Source organism: Argopecten irradians, chromosome 7 (assembly GCF_041381155.1).
Source record: "Argopecten irradians isolate NY chromosome 7, Ai_NY, whole genome shotgun sequence".
In the NCBI taxonomy this organism is placed as follows: Eukaryota; Metazoa; Mollusca; class Bivalvia; order Pectinida; family Pectinidae; genus Argopecten; species Argopecten irradians.
In genome coordinates this window covers 45752109-45764995 of record NC_091140.1, presented here as the reverse complement: position 1 = coordinate 45764995, position 12887 = coordinate 45752109, and the positions used below count along the sequence as shown (strand labels likewise).

Here is a 12887-nt window from a genome sequence, read left to right as displayed (position 1 = left end):
TTTTGTTTTAAAAACATAGTATAGTTTTATTAATGTAATATTAATGTAAATAATTCATGTTAATTCAATACAATCTTCAATGGTTTTTGACTGCTTGATATTCCTCATCATCAAAACCCATTCAATAGCCTGTTATATTCTTGAAAACGTCAACAATCTTATGAACTTTACGTCCATATTTTATGAAGAATAATGGAATGTTTTCTCATACAGACGCTATAATTGAGAAATATTTTTTCGTCAAAACATAAAAAGTGGGATCGAGTGGTAAGAAATTTCTATTCAACAATCACTATAATTGTTCCTATGGGATTAATGTCGTTTTAGGAACATACAATGAACTAATTCGCAGATATTGGTGGAGATAAGTTATTCCGAGTTATTTTAAAAATGAAATTATTCGAAAAAAACAAACACACCAATTCCAAAAAATCACAATAATACTGAAAGATATAACTATATGACATCACATTCGACAAAAACATGATGTCATACACTACATAGAATTGTATGACGTCACAACCTTCGCAGCAGGGTTTATATGGTGCCATCTTTAAACTTCTGCATCTGATAAAGACAAATGAGGAACTGCTCCGTTAAACTGTTCTACTCTTTTTGACCAGGATACTTTTGAGAATTGCTTGGATTTTTCCTGTTTCTTTAGAAGCGACGGAGAACAGCCATTATCGAGACAAGCAGACACTGAAGGAAGATAGTCCCCCTTGTCGGCGTTACTACAGCCTGTGTGTAATGCTGGTGATATCGAATTAGTGTTCCCCTCTGCCTCAGAGGCCGCCATAGCTTCCGAATCCTCACTCGTTATACGGGACGATAACGTACTCTGAACACTGTATCCCGAACTCCTTTTCCGAGTAAATCTGAAAAGTAAAAATGAATTATTTGGATAAGACCAAAAATAGGTAAAAACTGTCTAAAGACCACCCATTGGACAAAAGGAAAGGGATAATTATATAGAAGTGAAATTGTGTTGTAATTGACACTTTCGACACTTTTGTAATGTGGTCATATTAAGTAGGTGGTCTTTATACAGAGGTGGTCGCTATGGCAGGTTTTATAGTTAATGTGTGGAAATGAGAATTAAAAGCGAGACAAATTAAAATAAGACTACACTTGATATTACACTGCACAATCGTTTCCCCCTCCTAGGATTCCCTGTAATGGCTAAATGTGATGATGAATTGAGGAGGTTGAAGCCAAAAAGGTGGGGTCAATATTATACTTCCGCTTTTGACTTCTTTATTTTTGCATCGTAGGTATGTATAGATTAATGATTGTCATTCCTACCTGCGGTATTTTAATCGATTTTAACTGCAATTTAGTAAGTATAATGACGGGGCACCCTAACAAACATAATTGTCAATGGGTAGTGTCATTTTGAAGAAGAAGAAAAAAAAACCCCAAAAACATGAGTGGAAAATGTATAACTTTATATTTGCATGCAATCATATTATTTTTCTTATTCCTTATCTAAATAAAATTGACGAAATTTTCAAACAGACCGAATAATGATTTCAGTGTCAAATACAAAAATGAAAAATTTATTTAGTTTTTATTGCCTATCAAAATTACAATCTCTTTGATGTCGGTTTTGCCATCCAGTTATGGAAGTATAGTGGTAATACAAAACATACGTTATTTATTTGGTAAAAACGACGATTTGTGCAAGACATTGTTAATGAATATATCGGAATAAATAAAAATATTGGTAGAACTACGTACCTTTTTGGTGCACGACACTTCAAAATGCTGCAAAGATGGTCTCTAAACTTGTCGTTTGCCGCAATATAAAGGAAGAAGTTCATAGTATAGTTTGAAAATTGGAAAATATATGTCACAGACCAAGCGATATCCTTCTTGGCGACAACTATTTCGTCTTCACTATGTGTGTAAGAATCCACTATAAAATATACACAGATAGGTAGAGTTGCACACACGAAGTAGGAGTTTGTGAGTAGAAGCATTTTGGTAACCCTGATGCTGTATTTTTGTCTGTTCGTGGCTGCGGTTGTACCGGTGCTGGATGATCGTAGAAACTTTATGGATTGTCGATAGACTCGCACAATGCATATATTCATAATTACCATTAACACTGCGGGTAGAATAGACAGAAAAACAAGATCTATATAAACAAAGACATATTCGTCGAAATAAAATGTCTCATTTGTTAGTGATGTGCAGTCGAGTGAGCCTTCTCTGTCAGTCAATCCGTTTGTGAAGAAGAAATGACCGTTTACACAGATCAGAAATATGAATATCACTATTAAAGCTACAATTTCCTTCTTTACTGTCATAACGCGTATATACCGAAAGGGGAAATTTGTTTTCAAGAAGCGCTCAAATGTGAAACACACTAAAATCCAGGAGGAATACTGCATTGAGATGTAGATCACGAAGAAATTTATTTTGCAACCAGCATCAGAGGTCGTTCGAAGGTCATAATCAAATATCTCCCTGACCCAGTACCGACTGAGTCCAACACATAATACTGTAGCGTCCGTGAAAGCAAGAGGGACAAGGAAAAACAAAGAGGGTTTTTTCCATGCCCGCATTCGTCTGAAAATAACTACGGTTAGAGTATTGCCAACCATTCCCACAATGAACAATATCGGAGACAAGATTTTCCAAAGATAAGATGAGATTTCTTCCAAACGTTTTATTTCAGATGATGTTGATGAATCTGACGTTGTCACATTTGTATTATTAAACAGACTTGTTGTTACATTTACAGTTGAGGTATTGGAGAAATAATCAGATTGCATGGTGCCCCCATCAAATGGGGTTGATGCGAAGAAGTCGGTTCGACCATACACTGTTGTTGTAGCCATCTTCGTAACTGCCTGATCATGCACATTCCTGAAATATAGATAAAAACGAAATCTAATGAATAACGTTAAATATTTGAAAAAAATATATGATTAATGACTAATTATAGTAGGTTTATTGAGTATGAATAAAGACAAATGAGGAACTCGTCATGACTATTTTATACTTTATCAGATATGTCAGTGTTTATATCTATAATGATACCCGCTGAGTGACATGGATATAAAAGATTTGATATCTAATGTTTATGTGCACACATCTATGTAAAGGGAATTTTCCTTGATTGTACGTGAATTACGTCATCACTTTATGCCAAGTATGTGTAAGAATAATATTTTAGGCGGTCTTAATATGTTAGTTTAAACTTGTCGTATTTGTACTGAAATAAGTTGCAAAGTTTTTAAAATATAACACACATGATAATGCGTCTTAAATGTTATACATTGCATACATGTACATCTGTTGATGTACATGTACTATGTTACCAAAACATAACCATTCTTATGTTCGAATATCTGAACAATGAAGATTCCTTTCGGAGTTTTGTCGAGCAGCATTGTGATACTCAGCTATCGCGCGGTAATTAGGAGAATGCCGAAAATCATAAGACGACCCGCGTTATGAAACTTAATGAAACTATTAACGGTGAGCTAATACATTTACATTTTCAATATTAAAAGGTTATGGTACAGATGTACCGGTTGTGCACTTTTACTGCTGGGGTTATTTTTTGATGTCAAATATACCCAAAATCAACAATATAACCCAAATGTTAGTGGTGAATAGAAATGCACTTGTCTCAGGTTTAATGATTGAATATGCAAATTAAAGCGGCATTGTGTGTCATATGGACAGCAGATCGTTATAAAAGGGAACATAGAAAATAAATGAACTCAGTGCTTAAATTATTCTAAAATTTCGAAACATTTTTTATCACATAACTGGCTCGTCCAGCCATTTAAAAATGTGATGCTTGAAGGCTCGTTGTATATCAAATTATTGAAGTCGTTTGATAAATGTTATATCATGTAACCACTTATGCAAGATTCTCTTTTTATACATCTTTTACACCCGGTAAAAGTTGCTTTCAAGTTCATACACCCATAAACTTGGTTGATGAAGAAAATGACACAAATGAGTAAGAATGTTATTTACATATGTATATGGTATGTTTGTAACACCACGGATCACGGTAACACTGCCATATCTTTAACATCAGTATTACATAATAGGACCTTCCCCGAACTTTTTTTATTTTTTTTTAACTTAGCAGAAAATGAAAACGAAAATAAAACTTTTAATCATGTTTGCGTACAAAATCCCACCAGGCTTATTCTTATCAACGGTATAATGCGCTACAGTTATAAATGGCTCAAAGAGCAACTAGCGAATGCATGATGGCTTAAATTGTGTTTACAAATGCAGTTGGAAGTATTTTAAAATCATCTTGAGGACATTTGAAGAAGTGACAGATATGTTACTAAATGTGTGTTGATTTATACCTTTAACACTCTCTGGTATCACAAAAGGGCATTATAAAGCTGAGAAGAATAACACAAACGTTCCTGTCAGTCAGATGCTACGACACTTTGATTTGATTAGTTTAATGTTCTATTAACAGCCAGGGTCATTTAAGGACGTGCCAGGTTTGTTGGTGGAGGAAAGCCGGAGTACCCGGAGAAAAACCACCGACCAGCGGTCAGTACCTGGCAACTTCCCCACATGGGATTCGAACTCGAGTCCCAGAGGTGGAGGGATTATGGTAATATGTTGGGACATCTTAACCACTCGGCCACCGCGGCCCTTCTGCTACGACATGTTTATATTACAAACTCTTGTCTTCATAACAATGCTTAATACAATACTTGACTGAATCGGAGAAAATGTTTTTAAATATTGCCTTTCTTATGAATTGTTCAGAGCTTCATAGTGAATTTTTTGTCAAAACTCTTTTTTTGAGAAAAACAATTTGTGGAAATCTATATAAGGGATCCCTGTGATCGTTTGGTCAATGTGTCTCGACATATTGCCAAAAGCCCTTTACCTCCGGATCGTAAGATCTAATCCCACGTTGGACAGTTGCCTGATACTGGCTATTGGTCGATGTTGTTCTGTGGGTACACCAGCTTTCTGTAACTATATAAACTTGGCACACCCTAAATGGCCATGAATATCGATAGTACGATTAACCAATATGACCAAGTGTTTAGTTTAATAAGTTCGATTAAATAATTTTTTTTTTGATTCCAAGTTCATCTAAGGTTCATTTTTACCAACAGGATGACATGAAGCATATTATTATAATGTTACATAATTCGATACTCGGATACCTCGCGTGTCAAATGGCATTTGCGTTCCTTTAGAGATTGGTAGCATAGGGATGCATAGTGTACTATGAATCCGGGTTAGAATATGGACGCGTGAGATATACACACCTTTCTTTATTTGCAATTTCGAAATCCTTTTTATTGTTAAAGTTGATTTTTATGTCTGGCGTCTTGCGTTACTGACGAGTTTAAAGGGAATTTCGATGTCCCATCGAATATTCATTTTTGCATTAATTATTTTACTAATTTCTATCGTTTCACCGTATACGTATCACATTTGAATTAACAACATTCATCTTTACACAATCGAAATAAAAACCTTAACTGAAATAATATTCCATTCGTAGGATAGTTTGTATGGATAACCTCTACAATAGTGGATTCGGATACGGAAAGGGATGTCCGGAACACTATACAGATTTAGTAAAGAACAATTCCTTTTGTTCACGTGTCCTAATTGATCTGATCATGATTTGGCCTAGCATAACAAACAACATATGCATCGTCATGAAATGAAAAGAAATCAGGATTTTTTTTCATTTTGCTTTTTTTCTGACTTTTCTTTTCATTTGCATCATTGCGCATTTATTTGTAATATGTATGTTTTATATTTAAGCATTGAACGCCTTTAAGTTGGCATTCGTAGCCAAAATGAATGCAAACTGGACAGAGTCAAATAGCGCGCTTCATGTTGAATTTGCCTCTGTCCAGTTTGCATTCATATTGGCTATGAATGCCAACTGAAAGACGTTCAATGCATATATTTACATTTGGTTACAATTTTATGATGAAATCCCAAGGAATTTTGCATATATAATGAATTAATCATTCGTTATCGTCATGGATGGAACAGCCATTTTGAACAGCCGTCTTCCGTGATCGCTGGCACGACAATTGTGACGTGACAATGATAATGACGTCATAATAAGCGCTTGAAGTTCATTGTCTATATGACTGCCAACTGCGCTTGGTAAGGTTACTTAGTGGGACTGCAGTGAAAATGTAAATATAACAGAATATACTTATATTAAACAAAATAAATGAGAAATAAAGATGTGTGTTATTACATTAGTCACACCGAACAAGAGGTTATAATGACTTTGTATAACTAAATCGCATACTTATAGACGGGACACTTATAAATACGATATAAATACATAATACCACATAGTTTGTTCTGTGGTACTTAAATAGATAAATATTATATTCTAGTGTTTGCTCAGGAACGAGTATGATATCATATGTGAGCAGAAACAATGTGACTCTACAAAAAGTGAGAAGACCCTCTAGTTAACACCACAAGAAATATAAGCGCTTTTAGAGATCAATGTGCTTATCCTATATCCTATATATTTTGATGTGACATTTTCTAAATTAAAGATTTTCTAGTTTCAGAAGTCTTCCATATCACGAAAAGATGATACTTGTAGATTTAATAAATTTCACATACATTACTTTTGTTACAAAAGTGAAAACATAATTAGCCATGTTTATGACATCCTCACTAATGTTTTTCCCCAGAAGGCTTGCGCAGGTAAACAGAAGTTTGAAGCCTCATTTGCAATAACACTCAACATTTTTATTAAATATTCAACATTATTTCTTAATATTTTCCTGATATGTGATAATTCATTATATAGATTACACACTCCATAATTTAATTTTGTTGTTGTTTAATTATAATTGAAATAATCCTGTAAATAGATGAATGTTGAGGAAACAAATTACAACGATTTCAGTCGGGAAATTATTCGCGTAAAATTCTTTCTACCCGGTTATGCTACATTGTATATTTTATTTGAATTCTCCATGGTAGGATTGGTATTCCAATAAATTACAATTGAAAGGCATTAAAAGTTATGCTGATAAACGACCAATGCTTTTAGTGCAGATTCATGCTCACCCACCAGAGTAAAACACATAAGTTCTCCACATCGATTTCACTTCTATGATTAAATGCCGTACGTGTTCGTAATGGTAGGGCCAATTCGAGTTTTTATTTTTTATTCTCGATAAAAAGTTACCATAATAGACGTTACAAATTCAGAAAAAAAATCCAGTATTGATAATTTAAAACCAAGGATAATCTTAGTGATGTCATGTACAGAACAACGTAGTGAGACTTAAGAAGAATATCAACGACAATTATTGTTGATATCAATATCTGGTTTTTTTTAAAGACGGATAACACTCCTTTTGCCACAAAAGGTGAGTTTTATGTAACTTTCATGGCATCAAATTAACATTGCAGCTGTTGATTAACGATTGAACGTGCCGTGCGCATGTTTTATGAAGCCCGACAATGCGTAATTATCTTTTTGAAGCAACGTTGTAGCCACTATGAAAAAAATAATTAAAAAAAGACGTTAAATGAGTAATATTTTATCCTAAAAATATTGCTTATTATGTTCAAATTCTTTATAAAATTATGAATATTGAGTATTAATCCAAATCTTGTTGCTGATGAAAATATCACAACAGCTTATTTGCATATCTAATTGATTTCAAATACACGTTACCGTATCCTGGCTGTATTTCTGTCAAATGATAGCAGTAGTAGTAACATGTCATGCGACACATAGTTGTTCGTAAGTTATTTTTGTTAAAGCTAAAACGCCACTCATTCTTGTCGAATAATTCAATACCAAGTAACCACTGAATAGCGTCTATTCATTTGTTGTAATATCCGTCCACTGCGTATATTCAAAGCACATATTGAAACAAATTAAACCCGTGGAACTTCAGAAGATCTCGAAATGCATTATCGTTTTCTCGATTTACATATAAATGTTATCAGATATCTGTTTACACCGATTTTGTTGAATTTTTAGCAAAGTGAGATTACGATGAAATGTTCATTTCATCTAATTGTATTGATAGGGATGACGGTTGATGAATGTTTGATTTTTTACATAACATTTCAGCTAAATCAACACATTTATGTTTATTCATATCACATATCATTACGAAATATTATTTCAACGTGATTAGAAACCATTGACTTTAAAAAAATAATGTAGACATTTTCGTAATCTTTCAAAACTTAAAATACTGTAAACCAACTTTCTTTCGCGGCTACTTATTTTCGCAATTTTCATTTCAAAACAAGTTAGCGCGGATTAACATTCGCGGATTTTCAAATTGTCCGCATTTCTAGCAGAATCATTGATGTAAAATGATATTCGCGAAGATAAACTTTGGCGACTTGGCTTGGATCGCGAAATGTTGGTTTACATTAGTGGAAGCTGAAGAAATTAAACTAATGTACATTGTCATGGAAGATGTTTGATGATTGTGAGTGAATACGAATCAAGTTGTTTTACATGTATGTTGTTATGATTCTAAACTTGCTCATGCAAACTGAACACCAGATCATATGACATTTTAGTAAATCTTAAGTTCTGAATTCAGCATATTAAAACTGTAATTCATGCATGTCCAAACAAATGTATCATTGTTATGTATCTTCTCTTGCAACACGGATGAACGTATGACTACAAAATCATACTGAGTTATCCGAACATCGTAACACTCATAAATTGTATAATGTGTTTTTAATTTATGTCATTTTTAAATACAACATAATAAAACATATTTCAAAATTAATGAATATTGGGAATGGAGTTATATGTACTTGCTACGTTTGAAATAACATAGCTAATAATGGAATGAAAAATGACATGTTCAGTTATATATATTGTTTAATTCTAGATTGGGTTTGGGTTGATTTCGCTTAGGATGTGCGGAAGGCTGTAGTACCCGGAGAAAACCACCGAACTCTAATGATACATGTATGTACTATAACTGAAAGAGAACTGCAGACAAAGTCCATAACGTTATACGTTGTAATTATTAATTTCCCTTCACAGAAAAGAGAAAACTTCCAACTTCAGAAAACCTCTATATACAAAAACTTTGTGTTTGGTAACATGGAATTTTGACACTACCTCACGTTTGGCCTTTGGTTATGCGCTTACCGCTTTGAGAAAGGCTATGAATTCTGTCCCCTGGTCGAGACACACCAAGATCTATAAAAGTTTTAGTTTCTGCTTCTGCTTAGCGCTAAGCATAACGGGAGTGGGACTACTGGTTCGCCCGTTTCATTAATTCTTTGAAATAATATATTCAGTAAGTGTCTAATTGGATTGTTCTTGAAATTCAAATTTATTTCACATAGTTTTTGATTGACAAATCTGAAATATGTTATTTATTATAATTGTTTATGCATTGTGAATGATTGTGCAATTTAAACATGCTCATAGGAACTATTGAACTTGACTTTACGTTAGAACTAATGAAAACAGAAATACAATTCACATTGATTTTAATTTGAAACGTAAATATATTCGCATTATTTGAGTACGGTCATATGACTTAGGGATGAATGCTAACATAGAAATGGCTAAAACTTCTATGATGCGAATTATATATCAACTTTAAAAGATGGAATATGATATTAAGCTCAGACGAATACTTACCTTAATGAGTCACTGCATGTTAAGTTGTCTTACACGGTCCCGTCTGTGCATATCCGTACTAACACCAGCCACATACTGATAATATATTTTATCACTGTGTGTTTATATTAATACTAAAACCGGTCCATACACTCCACAAACATTTATGAAATATTTAGTATTATTCAATTTGCACTGTTAGTCCAGACTGATGTTGAGAACAAGACGAGAATTAAAAATTCTATCTATAGATTAAAGTTGTTTATAGTGATGTACTAACGCGGAACCAATGACGTAAACTGTACTATATGTATAAGGCCTTTTAAATAGTAAAACATCAAGTGCAGCACCTATGGATGTCAATTTAGACCACACGTGATACCGCATGGTTATCAAATGATATACCGCCTCGGTCGTGTTAGAAGACATGCGCGGTTTTGTAAACACGTTTTTCACTGGTTATTAGGCGATTATTACGTAGAATTTAAACCGTTCCTAGTTTCTTTATAATGAATTGTCTGTTATCAGATATCTTTTCTGTGTGTATTATATGTAAATATATATTTTCATACATCATCTTCTACATCAGCACGATTTACCCGTGATAGATAACATACCAGTGTGATATTGTTGACTCTACCTACATTAAGTGATAATTCAAACCTACCTGGAATTTTCAGATTAAATTAAAATTTCAGAGAATTGAATCGTTATCATAAATACCGTTTTAATAGAACTTTAAAAATCATTTATTTTACATCGACTGTGAAACCGGTTATACAAGTTATACAAAATACTTTCGAAAAGCGGGTATAAAAGTGGGAAACTGGAGTTCAATGTAAAAACCCACGTGATTGGGAAGGTGATTCATGACCTTCGTGCTGGAGTTCGACCCCCGACTGGCCAAAAAAAGGCGAAGCGTTTAACCACTACACAGGTCACTATATCCTAAGTTAGTCACTGTATCCTAAGTTAGTCACGGTATCCTTAGTTAGTCACTGTATCCTAAGTTAGTCACTGTATCCTAAGTTAGTCACTGTATCCTAAGTTAGTCACTATATCCTAAGTTAGTCACTGTATCCTAAGTTAGTCACTATATCCTAAGTTAGTCACTATATCCTAAGTTAGTCACTGTATCCTAAGTTAGTCACTATATCCTAAGTTAGTCACTGTATCCTAAGTTAGTCACTATATCCTAAGTTAGTCACTGTATCCTAAGTTAGTCACTGTATCCTAAGTTAGTCACTGTATCCTAAGTTAGTCACTATATCCTAAGTTAGTCACTATATCCTAAGTTAGTCACTGTATCCTCAGTTATTTATTTAAGGGTGCATGTGATATGATATAGATTAATGATAAATAGAATCTTACATAGGTCTGAGATGTGGACAAGGACATCTCAACCCAAGTAAAAGATTTTGGCTGGTCAACCCGAGGCTATGGGAGGCTGTTTTGCCCATTGTCAGTATAATGTGACCCGATGGGATGTGCTTGTCACATTGCTATGTATTCGCTTACTAAACCAACAATTGTGCTAATGTTTGATATGCTTGATGAAATCTTGTGTATAATGCCCAAACATGGTTTGCTGAAAACATACTTTTATTTGGCTCTACAAATGACATAATATTTGAACAGCTAATCTATTGAAGCTTCAGGAAAAAAATCAGATAAAAAATACGGATGGTGGTCGTAAATTTCCATACTTATCCGTGTAAAATGTGAGTAGGATTTGTTAGCAGATCACATGATACGAGTACTTGAGATTTGAAGGGTTCACATGATATCGGTAACGTTATGTTTACCTGTTGCAGGTTGTGAGCGGAATTCTTTTTTATCACAATATCATCGACCATCATGGCATTGCATGTCCCTTTTTATCCGGCGAAATTGACTGGAGTAGTGTTACAATACAAATATTAACCCTGCATTTGATATTTACTCTATTCTGTAAGTGTTAAATTTACGACATGCAATACTTTTTTTTCCTTTAAATAAATCACACTTGGAGTTGCATAAGAGCTCGTTACGTTGTATATTTTCATTATTGTAAATAAATACCATGAAATATAACACTCCTCATTGCACTTCAAATGTAACAGGTCATATAGAATTCATTGTTTGATCTCGATCAAAATGAAATAACCTAACGGATTACATATTGAACTTCCTTCATTAAGGAAAATTGATACTGCATACACTGAATAAAACCTAAAGTATGATATTGTCGTCCATGATCTAATGATTCTATTAGGAACTACTGATAGCCATTTTGCTAATGATGAAGCATTTTGGACGCACGAAGGTCGGAAAACTGGAACACTTGACTAAAATATTAAATGCTCCCAAAAGATAGTAATATTCTTAACGTAAATGATTTTCTATTTTGTATGATGATTCCTTTCTCAATTTACTTTACCTTTAAAACTTTTCTATGTTTGGATAGATATTTCTTTATATGTTAACTTTCTTATAAAATATTTGAATAATATTCTCTAACTTACAATACAATAGCAATACATAGCAGCGATGTTCAGCGAAGTGGGGCTAATCAAATTTTCATTCCTTTGCGTGGGTAAAAGCGGCGATTGCGTGAAAAAGCGAGTAAAGTCAGGGATTGCTGGATGTTATACTATATTATCGATGAATCAAAAGTTAAAAACCTTCTGTATATATGCCTCTTTGATAGAAAACTAGAAGTACGTACTTCCGTTTTTGAGATACTTCGCTACTCTGGCCGGAATAGATAACTTTTACGTGCAACAGGCCCCAGTACGATACAACCGACTGTAAATTATAAACTTAAGATAAACAAAGTGACTATCGAATTCCTGTCAATTTATTACACTATTTTGGTATTTTTTGGCCGAATTTTGGATTTAGTCGTCTTCGACCACCAACAACTTTGGCCTCTTAATATCACTGGCTAGTCCTAGAAAGACCACACATATATTTCATATCTGAACATCAAACGTTTTACAATAAACAAAATCCATTTTGTAGGTATATTTAAGAAAATGTTTATTAAGATAACCTTCTATTGCAAGTCAAGGTGCTGGTCGTCGACTCACCACCACAACATTTCACACCTTGGAAGAAACACAACGAAGGAGACACAGACACATTTGATAATGTTCAAGTTATGTCGTGATTCTCATACTCACGAATTAAGAAGAGTTTGACTTTGAACTCACCATAAAAATTACCAACATTTAACAAAATACGATAGTTAACATACATAGGTCTTAATTTTGATAGT

General features: G+C 33.7%; 1 protein-coding gene across 1 annotated transcript; it reads right to left on the bottom strand.

Moving 5' to 3' along the window:
- Positions 1-10008, bottom strand: LOC138326693 (cysteinyl leukotriene receptor 1-like). The gene is made up of 3 exons (XM_069272697.1): positions 9650-10008; positions 1741-2874; positions 1-878 (listed from the first exon to the last, which is right to left on the bottom strand). Exons 2-3 carry the CDS (start codon positions 2844-2846, stop codon positions 554-556), a joined length of 1431 nt encoding a protein of 476 aa, XP_069128798.1. The 5' UTR covers positions 2847-2874; positions 9650-10008; the 3' UTR covers positions 1-553.
- Positions 10009-12887: the final 2879 nt, after the last annotated feature.

Excerpts from the sequence above, each read along its gene's own strand:
- LOC138326693 (XM_069272697.1), bottom strand. The coding sequence starts at position 2,846 with ATGGCTACAACAACAGTGTATGGTCGAACCGACTTCTTCGCATCAACC. Across the intron at positions 879-1,740 it reads AAGTGTCGTGCACCAAAAAG|ATTTACTCGGAAAAGGAGTT; the intron begins GTACGTAGTTCT and ends TTTACTTTTCAG.